This window comes from Aquarana catesbeiana, linkage group LG07 (genome assembly GCF_042186555.1).
Source record: "Aquarana catesbeiana isolate 2022-GZ linkage group LG07, ASM4218655v1, whole genome shotgun sequence".
Taxonomy (NCBI): Eukaryota; Metazoa; Chordata; class Amphibia; order Anura; family Ranidae; genus Aquarana; species Aquarana catesbeiana.
The window spans coordinates 329333147-329352123 of NC_133330.1; the positions used below are offsets into that span (position 1 = coordinate 329333147).

General features: G+C 44.8%; 1 protein-coding gene across 4 annotated transcripts in view; it reads right to left on the reverse strand.

Annotated features, from left to right (window-relative positions):
- PATJ (PATJ crumbs cell polarity complex component) overlaps positions 1–18977 on the reverse strand; it is a 407721-nt gene that overhangs the window by 14511 nt on the left and 374233 nt on the right. For all 4 annotated transcript variants that reach the window (XM_073593830.1, XM_073593831.1, XM_073593832.1 and 1 more), the window contains one exon: positions 14863–14967. In XM_073593830.1, coding sequence (XP_073449931.1) covers positions 14863–14967 — 105 coding nt within the window. The remainder of the gene's footprint in view (positions 1–14862; positions 14968–18977) is intronic.

The window sequence follows — 18977 nt, forward strand, 5'->3', positions numbered from 1 at the left end:
TTTATTCTTACAATAGAATAGAAGATCGTAATGGTGCACAATAAAAATCTGTGGCTTATAATAGGCAGGCTTGTATACAATTTTTGGGCATTTTGCCAAGGCACACCTGAAGATGCCTCGAGGCACCCCCGGGCGCCCTGGTTGAAAAGGCCGCTGTAGAGGACTGTACCTCTGTACAAAACAGCAGTGGATAAAATATCGCACTCCAGCTGATGGATCTCAGACATTTTTCATTTCCGTATCCCTCGCCGTGCCGTACCGTGTGGTCGGTAATATTGAGCCGCATATCATTAAAGATAAAGTGGAATTTTTAAAGAGAACAGTAATAAAACATTTATTGCCCAAGAACAAGATGGAAAGGGGAGAACCCACTCAATTCTGTATTTCAAACTTGTGAAGTATAGTGGAGAGAACTTGTGAAGTATAGTGGAGAGAACTTGTGAAGTATAGTGGAGGGAACTTGTGAAGTATAGTGGAGAGAACGTGTGAAGTGGAGTGGAGAGAACGTGTGAAGTATAGTGGAGAGAACTTGTGAAGTATAGTGGAGGGAACTTGTGAAGTATAGTGGAGAGAACGTGTGAAGTATAGTGGAGAGAACTTGTGAAGTATAGTGGAGGGAACGTGTGAAGTATAGTGGAGAGAACTTGTGAAGTATAGTGGAGAGAACGTGTGAAGTATAGTGGAGAGAACTTGTGAAGTATAGTGGAGAGAACTTGTGAAGTATAGTGGAGAGAACGTGTGAAGTATAGTGGAGAGAACGTGTGAAGTATAGTGGAGAGAACGTGTGAAGTATAGTGGAGAGAACGTGTGAAGTATAGTGGAGGGAACGTGTGAAGTATAGTGGAGGGAACGTGTGAAGTATAGTGGAGAGAACTTGTAAAGTATAGTGGAGAGAACGTGTGAAGTATAGTGGAGGGAACGTGTGAAGTATAGTGGAGGGAACTTGTGAAGTATAGTGGAGGGAACTTGTGAAGTATAGTGGAGAGAACTTGTGAAGTATAGTGGAGAGAACGTGTGAAGTATAGTGGAGGGAACGTGTGAAGTATAGTGGAGGGAACTTGTGAAGTATAGTGGAGGGAACGTGTGAAGTATAGTGGAGGGAACGTGTGAAGTATAGTGGAGAGAACTTGTGAAGTAGAGTGGAGAGAACTTGTGAAGTAGAGTGGAGAGAACTTGTGAAGTAGAGTGGAGAGAACTTGTGAAGTAGAGTGGAGGGAACGTGTGAAGTATAGTGGAGGGAACGTGTGAAGTATAGTGGAGAGAACTTGTGAAGTAGAGTGGAGAGAACTTGTGAAGTAGAGTGGAGAGAACTTGTGAAGTAGAGTGGAGAGAACTTGTGAAGTAGAGTGGAGAGAACGTGTGAAGTAGAGTGGAGAGAACGTGTGAAGTATAGTGGAGAGAACGTGTGAAGTATAGTGGAGAGAACGTGTGAAGTATAGTGGAGAGAACGTGTGAAGTATAGTGGAGAGAACGTGTGAAGTATAGTGGAGGGAACGTGTGAAGTATAGTGGAGGGAACTTGTGAAGTATAGTGGAGGGAACTTGTGAAGTATAGTGGAGGGAACTTGTGAAGTATAGTGGAGGGAACTTGTGAAGTATAGTGGAGGGAACTTGTGAAGTATAGTGGAGAGAACGTGTGAAGTATAGTGGAGGGAACTTGTGAAGTAGAGTGGAGAGAACTTGTGAAGTAGAGTGGGGAGAACTTGTGAAGTAGAGTGGGGAGAACTTGTGAAGTAGAGTGGAGAGAACTTGTGAAGTAGAGTGGAGAGAACTTGTGAAGTAGAGTGGAGGGAACTTGTGAAGTATAGTGGAGAGAACTTGTGAAGTATAGTGGAGGGAACTTGTGAAGTATAGTGGAGAGAACTTGTGAAGTATAGTGGAGAGAACTTGTGAAGTATAGTGGAGAGAACTTGTGAAGTATAGTGGAGAGAACTTGTGAAGTATAGTGGAGGGAACTTGTGAAGTATAGTGGAGGGAACTTGTGAAGTATAGTGGAGAGAACTTGTGAAGTATAGTGGAGAGAACTTGTGAAGTATAGTGGAGGGAACTTGTGAAGTATAGTGGAGAGAACTTGTGAAGTATAGTGGAGAGAACTTGTGAAGTATAGTGGAGGGAACGTGTGAAGTATAGTGGAGGGAACGTGTGAAGTATAGTGGAGAGAACTTGTGAAGTATAGTGGAGAGAACTTGTGAAGTATAGTGGAGAGAACGTGTGAAGTATAGTGGAGAGAACGTGTGAAGTATAGTGGAGAGAACTTGTGAAGTATAGTGGAGAGAACGTGTGAAGTATAGTGGAGAGAACGTGTGAAGTATAGTGGAGAGAACTTGTGAAGTATAGTGGAGGGAACTTGTGAAGTATAGTGGAGAGAACGTGTGAAGTATAGTGGAGAGAACGTGTGAAGTATAGTGGAGAGAACTTGTGAAGTATAGTGGAGAGAACTTGTGAAGTATAGTGGAGAGAACTTGTGAAGTATAGTGGAGGGAACTTGTGAAGTATAGTGGAGAGAACTTGTGAAGTATAGTGGAGGGAACTTGTGAAGTATAGTGGAGGGAACGTGTGAAGTATAGTGGAGAGAACTTGTGAAGTATAGTGGAGAGAACTTGTGAAGTATAGTGGAGAGAACGTGTGAAGTATAGTGGAGAGAACGTGTGAAGTATAGTGGAGAGAACTTGTGAAGTATAGTGGAGAGAACGTGTGAAGTATAGTGGACAGAACGTGTGAAGTATAGTGGAGGGAACTTGTGAAGTAGAGTGGAGGGAACTTGTGAAGTATAGTGGAGGGAACTTGTGAAGTATAGTGGAGAGTCAGAGAACGTGTGAAGTATAGTGGAGGGAACGTGTGAAGTATAGTGGAGGGAACTTGTGAAGTATAGTGGAGAGAACGTGTGAAGTATAGTGGAGGGAACGTGTGAAGTATAGTGGAGAGAACGTGTGAAGTATAGTGGAGAGAACTTGTGAAGTATAGTGGAGGGAACGTGTGAAGTATAGTGGAGAGAACTTGTGAAGTATAGTGGAGGGAACTTGTGAAGTATAGTGGAGGGAACTTGTGAAGTATAGTGGAGGGAACTTGTGAAGTATAGTGGAGGGAACTTGTGAAGTATAGTGGAGAGAACTTGTGAAGTATAGTGGAGAGAACTTGTGAAGTATAGTGGAGAGAACTTGTGAAGTATAGTGGAGGGAACTTGTGAAGTATAGTGGAGAGAACTTGTGAAGTATAGTGGAGGGAACTTGTGAAGTATAGTGGAGGGAACTTGTGAAGTATAGTGGAGAGAACTTGTGAAGTATAGTGGAGAGAACTTGTGAAGTATAGTGGAGAGAACTTGTGAAGTATAGTGGAGGGAACTTATGAAGTATAGTGGAGGGAACTTGTGAAGTATAGTGGAGAGAACTTGTGAAGTATAGTGGAGGGAACTTGTGAAGTATAGTGGAGAGAACTTGTGAAGTATAGTGGAGGGAACGTGTGAAGTATAGTGGAGGGAACATGTGAAGTATAGTGGAGAGAACTTGTGAAGTATAGTGGAGGGAACTTGTGAAGTATAGTGGAGAGAACGTGTGAAGTATAGTGGACAGAACGTGTGAAGTATAGTGGAGAGAACTTGTGAAGTATAGTGGAGAGAACTTGTGAAGTATAGTGGAGGGAACTTGTGAAGTATAGTGGAGAGAACTTGTGAAGTATAGTGGAGGGAACTTGTGAAGTATAGTGGAGAGAACTTGTGAAGTATAGTGGAGGGAACTTGTGAAGTATAGTGGAGAGAACTTGTGAAGTATAGTGGAGGGAACTTGTGAAGTATAGTGGAGGGAACGTGTGAAGTATAGTGGAGAGAACTTGTGAAGTATAGTGGAGAGAACTTGTGAAATATAGTGGAGGGAACTTGTGAAGTATAGTGGAGAGAACTTGTTAAGTATAGTGGAGAGAACTTGTGAAGTATAGTGGAGGGAACTTGTGAAGTATAGTGGAGGGAACGTGTGAAGTATAGTGGACAGAACGTGTGAAGTATAGTGGAGAGAACTTGTGAAGTATAGTGGAGGGAACGTGTGAAGTAGAGTGGAGAGAACTTGTGAAGTATAGTGGAGAGAACTTGTGAAGTATAGTGGAGAGAACTTGTGAAGTAGAGTGGAGAGAACTTGTGAAGTAGAGTGGAGAGAACTTGTGAAGTATAGTGGAGAGAACTTGTGAAGTAGAGTGGAGAGAACTTGTGAAGTATAGTGGAGAGAACTTGTGAAGTATAGTGGAGAGAACTTGTGAAGTATAGTGGAGAGAAGCTTTATTCTTCTGCAACACCCAAGTAATGGGGACTGTGGGACAAAAAAATAAAAATAAAAATGGACCCGTCTATGCAGGGCTGGGACAAGGGGTGGGCAGGAGGCTGCCCTGGGCACTATGGTATCATGTGATTTGGGGGGGGGGGCACCGCAAGGAAATTAAGTGGGGTGGGTATTTGTGTTGGGTGAGGGAATTTGAGGGGGGTGGCAGGGGGTAAGAATTTTTCTAGGAGGGGAAACTAGAGGGGGAGGTGGTGCTCGGAGTAATTATTCGGGGGGGATTTGTGTTGGAAGCTAGGTGGGGGGATTTGGGGGTTTGTGGCAGAAGTAGGTGATATAATAGAAGGAAGAAGGGAATTTGTGCTAGGAAAATGTTTTCTTTTATTGGGGGGGGGGATTTGTGCTAGAAGGGGGATTTGATGTGTGTGTGTGTGTGTGTGTAGGGGGGGGGGGGGGGGCAGAGGTACTTAGAGGGGAAATTTGAGGAGGATTTGTGCTAGGAGGGTGAATTTTTTTGGGGGGGGCGGGAGGGGGGACATTTGTGCTGGGGGGGGGATTTGGGGGACAAAGGGAGTGAAGATTTACGTTGGGAGGGGGGATTTCAGCAGGGGTGTGAATTAGTACTGGAAGAAGGGGGGGATGTACAGTTAGGGGGTAAGCGTGCAGATTTGTGCACAATTTTTTGGAGGGGAGGGGACTTTTTCTGACATATAATGCTCATCTTGGGGGGGGGGCACAGGTTGGCATGTTTGCACTGGGCTCTAAGTGGCGTTGTCCTGGCACTGCTGTCTTGCACACACACAAGTGGCAACAATGTTGTGAGCATAGTAGAATGTTCATTGTGGTGTAAATGCTTCACAATCAGTAAGGGAACAGATCAGGGGCGGCTGGTGCTCAAAAATGTTTGGGGGGGGGTGCAAACAAACTGAAAAATTAAACTGTTAGTAATTCAGGACTGTAAATAGCCATTTATCAGGTGATTATACTGCTAGATAACACTGTGCCCAACACAGTAGACCAATCACAGCCACATTCCAAGTAAAAGAAAATAAAACCACTTAACATAAGGTGTCCCCATCAGAGTCCCCCTTTACATCAGATGTCCCCATCAGAGTCCTCCTTTACATCAGATGTCCCCATCAGAGCCCTTCTTTACATCAGATGTCCCTATCAGAGTCCTCCTTTCCATTCAATGTCCCCATCAGAGTCCTCCATTCCATTCAATGTCCCCATCAGAGTCCTCCTTTATATTTGATGTCCCCATCAGCGTCCTCCTTTACATCAGATGTCCCCATCAGAGTCCTCCTTTACATTAGATCAGGGATCTTCAAACTACGGCCCTCCAGCTGTTGCGGAACTACACATCCCATAAGGCATTGTAAAACTCTGACATTCACAGACATGACTAGGCATGATGGGAACTGAAGTTCCTGAACAACTGGAGGGCCATAGTTTGAAGACCCCTGCATTAGAAGTCCCCATCAGAGTCCTCCTTTACATTTGATGTCCCCATCAGAGTCCCCCTTTACATTTGATGTTCCCATCAGAGTCCCCCTTTACATTTGATGTCCCCATCAGAGTCCCCCTTTACATTTGATGTCCCCATCAGAGTCCCCCTTTACATTTGATGTCCCCATCAGAGTCCTCCTTTACATCTGATGTCCCCATCAGAGTCCTCCTTAACATTAGATGTCCCCATCAGAGTCCTCCTTTACATTTGATGTCCCCATCAGAGTCCTCCCTTCACATCAGATGTCCCCATCAGAGTCCTCCCTTCACATCAGATGTCCCCATCAGAGTCCTCCCTTCACATAAGATGTCACCCTCAGAGTCCGTCTTTACATTCGATGTCCCCATCAGAGTCCTCCTTTACATTCGATGTCCCCATCAGAGTCCTCCTTTACATTCAATGTCCCCATCAGAGTCCTCCTTTACATTCAATGTCCCCATCAGAGTCCTCCTTTACATTCAATGTCCCCATCAGAGTCCTCCTTTACATTCAATGTCCCCATCAGAGTCCTCCTTTACATTCAATGTCCCCATCAGAGTCCTCCTTTACATTCAATGTCCCCATCAGAGTCCTCCTTTACATTCAATGTCCCCATCAGAGTCCTCCTTTACATTCAATGTCCCCATCAGAGTCCTCCTTTACATTCGATGTCCCCATCAGAGTCCTCCTTTACATTCGATGTCCCCATCAGAGTCCTCCTTTACATTCGATGTCCCCATCAGAGTCCTCCTTTACATTAGATGTCCCGATCAGAGTAGGCATCCACAAACCTTTGCCCATATACTGTATGTTGTCAGACAAGTTGTTCTGGGAATAGTAATTCCTAAACTGAGTGAGTAGTAAAGCCCCAATATTAGAGTGTATTGTCCATAGCATCCCATCACTGTAGTAACTTGTCCCAGGCCCATGGCAGCTTTGGCAGGTTTCTGTAGGTAACATATGTCCCCTTTTCAGACATTTGTGACACCTGAAGCTCAGCATCCACCATTATCTGCCCAGAACATCTGTGACTGACGGATTAAGCAGTGGTGGGGGAGACGCAGGAGCAGAACACGGAGCTCCCAGGAGAAGCTAATCTTCAATGTTCACACAGCATGTGTCTAGTAAGAGAAGCGTGAGCTGGATGTGGAGATAATAAGACTTTCTACCCTACTGAACACAATTACCTGACCTTTCACTAAACTGTACTGCACCGCTCCACTCCGATAAGGTACAAAATTACTCTACTCTGCACCTGTCATGATTATAGGATGATAACACAGACTATTTGCAGCTATAAAGATTAGGAGATTTCCCCGAATACCTTAAAACTACCTAAAAAAAGTGAAACTTCTGTTTTATTGGAAGAAAAAGAAATATCCCTTTTTTGCCTGCAATATACACAGCAAGGATTTTAGCAAATGTATTGCTCCCCTCAGAGACATAGCTATAACCTTCAGGGCCCTGGTGCAAGAAACCATGAAGTGCCCCTGCCCCCCCCGACTGGGGCACTTCCCACTGATCCCGGGGCCCTTTACTGCCATTGTGGGACCCTTTATTACGGTGTCACAGCGGACCACCTTCCTGTTTGTCTTGGGACCCCCCCCCCCCATGGTGGCGGAACGCCAAAGCCCAGTTGCAAGTACGACTTTGCAACCCTGGTAGTTCCGCCACTGGTGTAAGTAGTCTTATTTTTGTTGGTTTTTTTTTTTTTAAGCCTTTCTTTATATTTTTTGATTTTACTTTTTATTATCTTTACATATTGTTTGGGGCTTTGGTGAAATATCAGGGGTCTAAACGGACTCCTGATGTCTTACTTTTGAGACAGAAAAAGGAATTGAGGACAGATTCATCATCAGTCCCTTTCTCTGAAGCCTCAGCTGCACAGAACGATTGGACATGAATATCTGTACAGAGCTTCCCGTTCATTCATAAACTCAGGCATAATTAACACAGTTTACTATGCCTCAGATATAAATGAATCCTAAAATAAAAAAAGTCAGTGATTGGTATCGATCGCTGACTCTTTTCATTCAAACAAGGAAGGGGCCGGTGAATGACACATTTACTGACTCCTTCCCTGCTCTCCATTCTGACAGACCCCCCCTCCCCCTGCAGCAGCTAGGGGGAGGGGGAAATCCGGCAGAGCTGCAGGGGGGGGGGGGGGGGCAAGGGGTGACGGGAAGCACACAGAGGCCCGGAACAGTAGACAGCATGGCCGTTCCTTCAGAGCGCATGCGCGATTACGTCATTGGCGGCATATACAGTAAATATCTCCTAAACGGTGCAAGTATAGGAGATATTATTTACAGTACCTATAGGTAAGCCTTATTATACAAACAAACCAGGGGAGTTTACTTCCTCTTTAACGCAAACCTGTGTTTATTTGCAATGCTAGCATTTATTTGCCCCCTGGAGCACCATTCTTCCCACTGATACTAGGCAGTATTTCTTCCATTGATACCATTAGTGGGGCATAATTCCTGTCAGTGACACAAACGATGGGGCACTATTCCTCCCACTGACACCAAAAATGGGGCACAATTTCTCCCACCCATACCAATGCTGGGCCACTATTCCTCCCACTGACACCAATGATGGGGCACTATTCCTTCCACCAATACCAATAATGGGGCACTATTCCTCCCACTGATACCAATGATGAGGCACTACTCCTTCCCCCGATACCAATGAAGGGGAAACTATTCCTCCCACTGAAACCAATGATGGGGCACTATTCCTCCCACTGATACCAATGGTGGGACACTATTCCTCCCACTGATACCAATGGTGGGACACTATTCCTCCCACTGATACCAATGAAGGTGGAACTATTCCTCCCACTGATACCAATGATGGGGCACTATTCCTCCCACTGATACCAATGGTGGGACACTATTCCTCCCACTGATACCAATGAAGGTGGAACTATTCCTCCCACTGATACCAATGATGGGGCAGTATTCCTCCCACTGATACCAATGATGGGACACTATTCCTTCCACTGATACCAATGATGGTACACTATTCCTTCCACTGATATGCAGAGAAGTGCAGTATGTCAGCAATTTTATTAAAAGGCAACAGTTAAAAACACTTACAGGATTACAGAATAACTCTTAGGTTTTGAAGAAGGAGCCTCTGAGCATGCTTCGAAACTAGTCATTGCCCCCTTGCTGACTTTACTTCCACACACTATTCCTCCCACTAATACCAATGATGGGGCACTATTCCTCCCACTGAGAACAATGATGGGACACTATTCCTCCCACTGATACCAATGATGGGGCACTATTCCTCCCACTGATACCAATGATGGGGCACTATTCCTCCCACTGATACCAATGATGGGGCACTATTCCTCCCACTGATACCAATGATGGGACACTATTCCTTCGAATGATACCAATGATGGGACACTATTCCTTCCACTGATACCAATGGTGGGACACTATTCCTCCCACTGATACCAATGATGGGGCACTATTCCTCCCACTGATACCAATGATGGGGCACTATTCCTCCCACTGATACCAATGATGGGACACTATTCCTTCGAATGATACCAATGATGGGACACTATTCCTTCCACTGATACCAATGGTGGGACACTATTCCTCCCACTGATACCAATGATGTGGCACTATTCCTCCCACTGATACCAATGATGGGGCACTATTCCTCCCACTGATACCAATGATGGGGCACTATTCCTCCCACTGATACCAATGATGGGACACTATTCCTCCCACTGATACCAATGATGGGACACTATTCCTCCCACTTATACCAATGATGGGACACTATTCCTCCCACTGATACCAATGATGGGACACTATTCCTCCCACTGATACCAATGATGGGACACTATTCCTCCCACTGATACCAATGATGGGACACTATTCCTCCCACTGATACCAATGATGGGACACTATTCCTCCCACTGATACCAATGATGGGGCACTATTCCTCCCACTGATACCAATGATGGGGCACTATTCCTCCCACTGATACCAATGATGAGAGACTATTCCTTCCACTGATATGCAGAGAAGTGCAGTATGTCAACAATTGTATTAAAAGGCAACAGTTAAAAACACTTACAGGATTACAGAGTAAACTCTTAGGTTTTGAAGAAGGAGCCTCTGAGCATGCTTCAAAACTAGTCATCGCCCCCTTGCACACCCTGTGTTGTAGTAAGTTCGGTGGCCATCTTGCCCCTCCAGACCCTCGATTCCTGTAGCTGCTGGTTGGCACAGTGACAGGGAAGACTATCTTCATACATTGATGAGCCCGTTTACTCTGTAATCATGTAGGTGTTTTTAACTATAAAGTGAATCCGTGCTGTTAATTTAAAATACTTCAACCTTTCTAAAGTGATTACTATAAATGAAATTGATCAAATTGCACATTGCAAACAGTCTATTCTTATTTCTAGTAGATCTCCACTGTGAGGCAACACACAATGGACCCGGGAATGGTGATGAGAGAAAAGATCTGCTATATCTCCATTAAGTGAATCCGTGCTGTGAATTCAAAAATTTCAACCTTTATAAAAAGAATAAAAATTGATCTAATTGCACATTGTAAAACAGTCCACTCTTATTGCTAGTAGATCTCCACTGTGAGGCAACACACAAGGCACCCGGGAATGGTGATGAGAGAAAAGATCTGCCTTCCACACACACTGCTGCTTACCGACTCCTGTTGATCTCTTATTATAGGCAATCGCAAGCGCTTCTGGCTTGTTACCCAGCCCAGGCCTTTTCGTGTACACACAGCCAAGATCCCAGTGTCTTCACAGGAGGCCCTTACAGGTATGTTTTGCCAATTTTATCAATTCGATATCAATTTCATTGATAATATTCACTTTAGAAAGGTTGAAGTAATTTAATTCACAGCACGGATTCACTTTATGGAAATATAGCGCGACTTGACATTGGAAATGATTGATTGATGTGTGTACCTTGTAGGAAGTCGCTGGTTTCTTTCTATACTTATTTTAATTTATTACAAATCACAATTGATATCACAGAATATTTGGGACAGCGCAGCCATTTTTAAATTACTATTGATAGGTGTTTTTAACTGTTGCCTTTTAATAAAATTGCTGACATACTGCACTTAGAAGCGCCTTTCTCTGCATATCTTTGTCTATCCAGAGCCTGCTTCTTGCCTCCAAATGCTGTTTGAGTGCCTGCCAGCTTGTTATTCTGCTATCCTGGATGATCCTGAATGTAAATAGAATCTGGAGGACCCTTCTAGCAGAAGCACTCATACTTACCATTCTCCTATAACTTCCACTGACACCAATGATGGTGCACAATTCCTTCCACTGACACCAATGATGGTGCACAATTCCTTCAACCAACACCAATGATGGTGCACAATTCCTTCCACCGACACCAATGATGGTACACTATTCCTTCCACTGACACCAATGATGGTACACCATTCCTTCCACTGACACCAATGATGGTACACTATTCCTTCCACTGACACCAATGGATGGGGCAGTATTCCTTCCACTGACACTAATGGATGGGGCAGTATTCCTTCCACTGACACTAATGATGGTACACTATTCCTTCCACTAACACCAATGATGGTACACTATTCCTTCCACTGACACCAATGATGGTGCACAATTCCTTCCACCGACACCAATGATGGTACACTATTCCTTCCACTGACATGAGTGATGAGGCTTTATTCCTTCCACTGACACCAATGTGATGGGGCAACTATTCCTCTTCCTACTGACCACAGATCAGTAATTTATGTACCCCTACTGACCACGAAGCCAGAGACATTGTTTACGTCTACTGATGCTGGGACATTTAGTACCCCCGTTGGCCAGAATTCGACCCCCTGAAATCTGAAGGACAGTAAACTGGCCCTTTGTTAAGAAAGTTTGAAGACCCCGACCTATTATGAGAAAAGCTGACCACAACCTGGCATGGCACACTTCCCTCATTGTCCTACTGGTCTTTGGGTTACCCATCACTCTTTGAGAACACCTGATAAGTAAGGGAAGCGAGATGCTGGGTACAGTGTGACCACCTGGCTTTTCAGGAGGAACCAGGGCACTCTAGAAAATTGACTGAACATGTGTCTAGACACCTGAAAGTACCGTCTGTATTAGTAGATCTATCAAGCCCACAAGTTTCTAAAGTAGATGTAAACAGTAACCACTTTCTATCATCTTTTATTGCATCTCAGTGCTGCTGATCTGCAACCTTTTTGCAATCACTTCCTGTCTACAAGCACTCCAATGATGGCTGCATGGCATTTCTTAGGGTGGGCTTTCTAATGATAACAGCATGTATAATGTGTACTGAGGAAGCCACTTGTAGTCTCCATCAGGTATTCATGTGTCAAGGTGACAATGCAGATGCACAATTTAGGAGGTAGGAACAGAGCATTGTCAGCCAATAACAGGAAATTCCTGAACAAGCACCTTTATGGTAGGATCAGTGGGGATTATTTCAATGAAAGCTGTAGATTTAAAAAACAAAAAAAAAAAAAAAAAACCTGAAAATGACTATTGAAATGGCATTGACATGCTGACTCTTATATGAGATCTTAGTGATTATAAAGCCATTATTGAGAGAAGAAGCATGGGGTTTTAAAGGTGTTGACTCCTTCAACCAGAACAATTGCACCAACATGAGTTAATTTCATTAAAGAGACATACAGTTATTGCAAAGTTCATTATTAAATTTGGGCTATGAAACCCCTTAAAAGAATTAGTTCAGCATACAAAATTTGTTAATGTAAACCCTAAGAAATTATGACACCACCCCTTCAAAAAACAGAGGTCACACTATGCATTCAGTCTAGACGTGTAACATCAGAATAAACTTGTACATGGTGTCCTCCATAGGGAAGAAGGGTATAGTAAAATGTCTTGTCTCAACATGTTTCGCACCGTAGGCTTCCTCAGGGCTTCAAGGGGTGCAATAAGCGTGGTTGATTTACTCAATAACAAGCGATATCCAATCAAGAGAAAGATGGATGAAGCAATAATAATCTCTCTAGATCAGTGTTTCTCAACCTTTTTTTCAGTAAGGCACCCTTAAAAATTATGGAGAGTCTCGAAATACCCCGTTCTAAAATGTAAAAAACTGGCTTAATAGTTTTACATAATGCAGCAACATCCACACGTAGGACATTCAACGTTAGAGGTAATTTTTTTCTTCCAGAGCAAATACACTTTTGCACACTGGTACTGACTAGTATTCCAATGTTTCTCTTCTCCCTCAATTTCTCTTCATCAGTCAGCTAATGTGACCCCAGTGCTGAGGGAGAGGGGCAGAGGAGGGTCAAACAAGGATGCTGTGGAGCCGGCAGACATCCTTCTCATCAACTGATATCATCATTGGTTGTTAGGATGCCAGTATCTAGAAAGTCATAATGAAAACCCGTGGCTTTGTGTAACTAAAAGGCAGGTTTCATCCACCTGCTGGCTTGTATACACATTTTCATAAGTTTTTAGGCATTTTGCCAAGGCACCCCTGAAGAAACCTCAAGGCACCCTGGTTGAAAAGAGCTGTTCTAGATGCAGTTCAGGGCACAGGATAGGTCACAACAGTCCAGGCAAAGAGCATCCGGATATGGTCCCAAATGGCACCCTAATCAGGCAGGAATGATCTAGAGTAGGGATCTCCAAACTATGGCCCTCCAGCTGTTGCGGAACTACATGTCCCATGAGGCATTGTAAAAATCTGACATTCACAGACATGACTAGGCATGATGGGAATTGTAGTTCCTGAACAACTGGAGGGCCGTAGTTTGGAGACCCCTGATCTAGAGCAGCGATTCTCAACCAGGGTTCCTCCAGAGGTTGTTAGGGGTTCCTTCAGCATTGAGCCATTTCTGCCTCTCAGATAAGTTCCCACCTACACCATTGATCTTTTTAGCTATCTGTAAGGAGATAAATTCTTCCCAATGACCACAAGTGTAAGGAGCATTCTTCCCACTGACCATCACACTACTGTATTATGAGTTGTAGGTTTCTAATTTTTAGCAGGGGTTCCCGAGACTGGAGAACTATTTCAAGGGTTGAAAAAGGTTGATCTAGAGATATTATTACTGCTTCATCCATCTTTCTCTTGAATGGATATTGTTTGGTGTTGAGCAAATCAATCACGCTTATTGCGCCCCGTGAATCCCTGAGGACACCTAGAGCGCGAAACACGTTGGGACAAGGCACCCCACTATAGCCTTCTTCCCTATGAGGGACACCATGTACTATGTATATTCTGATGTTACACATCTAGACTGAATGCATAGTGTGACCTCTGTTTTTGAAGGGGGTGTCAATTTTTGGGGGTTTGCATTAACAAATGTGGTATGCTGAACTAATGTTTTTAAGGGGATAGCCCATTTTTTTTTTAATGAACTTTGCAATAAATGTATGTCTTTTAATTGAATGAACTCATGTTAGTGTAATCATTATGGTTGAAGGAGTCACCTTTAAAATCCCAAGCTTCGCTCAATCATGGTTTTCGAAGTTATTATGGGGATGTGGTGTTGACTAATACAGTTGAACTCGCTTATAACAATAGTTTTTAGTGATTACCTTACAATCTACTTTAATGGGGTGAAGAACAGCAGAGGTGTGTATAGCTCTGTGCCTCGGTAATATCCTAGTGTACTGACAGGCTGAACACTGGGGACTGGAAGAACATTTGCAGGATAAAGATCACTTGTGCCCGTGGAGTGTACAATCTCTGCACACAGATGTCAGGAAATCATGGCTTTCTATCAACAAACAAATATATAAAGCAGCAGTTTAAATATTGCCTCAGATGGAATCTGGAGTAATCCATCACGGCTCAGTGAACTCGAAGCTCCTTCGTGCAGTGCGGCTAATAAACCGAATGCCAATCACGTAGGTGGCGTGCTGCAATTTTCGGATGAGAGCTGGAAGCGGCAGGTTTTACTTATCAGCGGCTACACAGAGACTTTGTGCCGCTGGTTAAGCACGCTGAGATGTCAGGAATTAAGCACACAATAGGACGGCGTGGGCCCATGGTCAGGGGCGCCGCACCTTTTTTTTTGGTTATTATCGATCGTTCACAGGTGTGCGTCACTCTGCTCAACCTACCTCCAAGGTAATGGCTCCGAATGCGTTCTTCAGGATGTTAACCACTTCGGCATGAGTGAGGCCGTCCATGGGCTGCTTGTTAATACTGACGATCCGATCTCCAACCTGGGCATAAACGTATGTTATGGAAGACGCATTACAGGAGAACACCATCCAAAACTGAACTTTATTTTTCAGAAATTGCAGGAAACGGCGAGATTTGCAGTGAGTGGAGAACTGGATTTAAGTCAGCGCACACATTTCAGCCTGATCATTTAATAATACCCATTTTTTTTTTTTTTAGTATTGCTTTTGACTGATGTTTCAGCGGAAAGAGGAGAGAATCCACAGGCTGGAATATTGTTGATCTGAGGAAGGGTATGACAGCGGGCAGTACAGTGAGGGAAAAAAGTATTTGACCCCCTGCTGATTTCGTACGTTTGCCCCACTGACAAAGAAATGATCAGTTTATAACAGGAGCGGCCCGTCCATTAAGGGCACACGGGCACCACCCCCTCTATCCACGCCAACCCCCCATATGGTTAATGGATAGATTCATGCATAGCATGAATCTATCCACGGCCACCCCCTATTCATGCCTCCTGACCCTTTCAGGATACCGGGCACGTGAATTACAGTGGCAGGGGTGTTTTTTAAGCACCTTATTAGAGCCATAGGCTCTAATGGGCTTCAAAATAGAGTGGACTCGTGGCACAGAGCATTGCGCCACCCAGGTGTGTTAGAAAAGCAAATGAACATTCGCTTTTCTAACACTGAATCGCCCCTCTGTCAATCAGGAAGCGCGGGTCTGATACCCGTTTCCCGATTGGCTGAAAGGTCAGGCAATCCTATTGGACACCTAGGAGGAGGAGGAGGGGGATGCACAGTGGAAGGAGCTGTGATCCACACCATAGGAGGAGGAAGAAAGCCGCTGGACACGCTGACCGACCGCTTCCTAGATGGCTTAAGTGCGCGGCTTAGATGTCCTTACTGTCCTTCCCGCTGGGGGGAGGTTGCCACCCCCGCCGCCGCCGCCAGGCCCAAAAGAAAAAACCACCAGCTGCCACTGGTCTATAATTTTAATGGTAGGTTTATTTTAACAGCGAGAGACAGAAAAATAACAAAAATATCCAAAAAAACGTATTTCACAAAAGTTATAAATTGATTTGCATTTTAATTAGTTAAATAAATATTTGTCCGCTTCGCAAAACATGACTTAGTACTTGGTGGCAAAACCCTTGTTGGCAATCACAGAGGTGAGACGTTTCTTGTAGTTGGCCACCAGGTTTGCACACATCTCAGGAGGGATTTTGTCCCACTTCTCTTTGCAGATTCTCTTCAAGTCATCAAGGGTCATCAAGGGTTCGAGGCTGACTTTTGGTGACTTTTTCGAACCTTCAGCTCCCTCCACATATTTTCTATAGGATTAAAGCGGAGTTCCACCCTAAAGTGGAACTTCCGCTCATCGGATTCCTCCCCCCCTCCGGTGTCACAATTGGCACCTTTCAGGGGGGAGGGAGGTGCAGATACCTGTATAATACAGGTATTTGCACCCACTTCCGGGTATAGCTAGCCGCAGACTCCCCGCCCACCCCCGTTGGGTTGTGGGAAATACATGCGCAGTAGGGAACCGGGCAGTGAAGCCGCAACGCTTCACTTCCCGAATCCCTCAGTGAGAATGGCGGCGACAGCACCCGAGGATCGAGGGACGGTTCGGTCTCGGGTGCCGACATCGCTGGACCCCGGGACAGGTGAGTGTCCTTATTTTAAAAGTCAGCAGCTGCAGTATTTGCAGCTGCTGACATCTAAACATTTTTTTTTAGCGAAACTCCGCTTTAAGGTTTGGAGACTGGCTAGGCCACTCCAGGAGCTGAATGTGCTTCTTTGCCACTCCTTTGTTGCCTTGGCCTTGTGTTTTGGGTGATTGTCATTCTGGAATACCCATCCACAACCCATCTTCAATGCCCTGGCTGAGGGAAGGAAGTTCTCACCCAAGATTGGACAGTACATGGCCCCGTCCCTCGTCACTTTGATGTGGTGAAGTTGTCCTGTCCCCTTAGCAGAAAAACACCCCCAAAGCATAAATGTTTCCACCTCCATGTTTGACAGTGGGGATGGTGTTCTTGGGGTCATAGGCAGCATTCCTCCTCCAAACACAGAGGAGGTGGAGGAGGAGGAGGAATGCTGAGTTGATGTTGATGCCAAAGAGCTAGATTTTTGGTCTGACCACAACACTTTGCCCTGGTTCACATTGCAGCGATTTGGTATGCGATTTGACGTCAAATCGCATGCCAAATCAGCAGCTATTGCCGGCAATGGCAGCGTCCGAATAGTTTCTGTACTACTTTTGGCAACTTCGGGGTGCGATTTCAATAGTCATCTGTGCAGAAACCCGCACAGATGTCTTTGAATTCATCCCCGAAGTCGGGACTGGTATGCGGGAATGGAATCGTGCGAGCTCAGCTAAACTCGCACGATTTCATTCCCGCTGTCAGTGTGAACCTAGGCTTTCACCCAGTTCTCCTCTGAATCATTCAGATGTTCATTAGCTAACTTCAGACGGGCCTGTACATGTGCACATTGAACAGGGGGACCTTGCGGGCGCTGCAGGATTTCAGTCCTTCAAGGCGTAGTGTGTTACCAATTGTTTTCTTGGTGACTATGGTCCCAGCTGCCTTGAGATCATTGACAAGATTCCCCCGTGTAGTTTTGGGCCGATTCCTTCACCATACTCATGATTATTGAAACTCCACGAGGTGAGATCTTGCATGGAGCCCCAGACCGAGGGAGACTGACAGTTATTTTGTGTTTCTTCCATTTGTGAATAATCACACCAACTGTTCTCACAGTCTCACCAAGCTGCTTGGCGATGGTCTTGTAGCCCATTCCAGCCTTGTGTAGGTCTACAATCTTGTCCCTGATATCCTTGGACAGCTCTTTGGTCTTGGCCGTGGTGGAGAGATTGGAATCTAAATTGCTTCCATGGACAGGTGTCTTTTATACAAGTAACAAGCGGAGATTAGGAGCACTCCCTTTAAGATAGTGCTCCTAATCTCAGCTCGTTCGCTGTACAGAAGACACCTGGGAGCCAGAAATCTTGCTGATTGATAGGGGATCAAATACTTATTTCACTCATTAAAATGCAAATCAATTTATAACTTTTTTGAAATGCGTTTTTCTGAATATTTTTGTTATTTTGTCTCTCACTGTTAAAATAAACCGACCATTAAAATTATAGACTGATCATTTCCTTGTCAGTGGGCAAACGTACAAAATCAGCAGGAGATCAAATACTTTTTTTCCCTGATTGTGTAGGAGAGGAGTGCAGGAGAGGAGTGCGGAAGGTACAGATGGTTGGAAAAAGGAAAGAGGAGAAGTGTGGGGGGTAGGATAGTGTGCAGTATGTACAGGAGAGGAGTAAAAACTGTCTGACAGGGGGATATATGTGCAGGAGAGGAGTGTAAAGAGTATGGCAGGGTGATGTATGTGCAGGCAAGGAGTGCAAACTGTATGACAGGGGAATGTTTGTGCAGGAGAGGAGTGTAAAGGGTCTGATAGGAGGATATATGTGCAGGAGAGGAGTGTAAAAGGTCTGGCAGAAGGATATATGTGCAGGAGAGGAGTGCAAACTGTATGGCAGGGGGATGTGTGTGCAGGAGAGGAGTGCAAACTGTATGACAGGGGAATGTTTGTGCAGGAGAGGAGTGTAAAGGGTCTGACAGGAGGATCTATGTGCAGGAGAGGAGTGTAAAGGGTCTGACAGGAGGATCTATGTGCAGGAGAGGAGTGTAAAGGGTCTGACAGGAGGATCTATGTGCAGGAGAGGAGTGTAAAGGGTATGACAGGAGGGTGTATGTGCAGGAGAGGAGTGTGAAAGGTTACGCAGAAGGAAATGTGTGCAGGAGAGGAGTGTAAAAGGTCTGGCAGAAGGATATATGTGCAGGAGAGGAGTGTAAAGGGTATGACAGGAGGGTGTATGTGCAGGAGAAGAGTGTAAAGGGTCTGGCAGAAGGATATATGTGCAGGAGAGGAGGAGTAAAGGATATGACAGGGGGCAGTACGTACAGGGGAGTGTACAGGGGAGGGTACAATGGTAGGCAGTATGTGTAGAAGGTTGTGGATGGTATATTGATAGG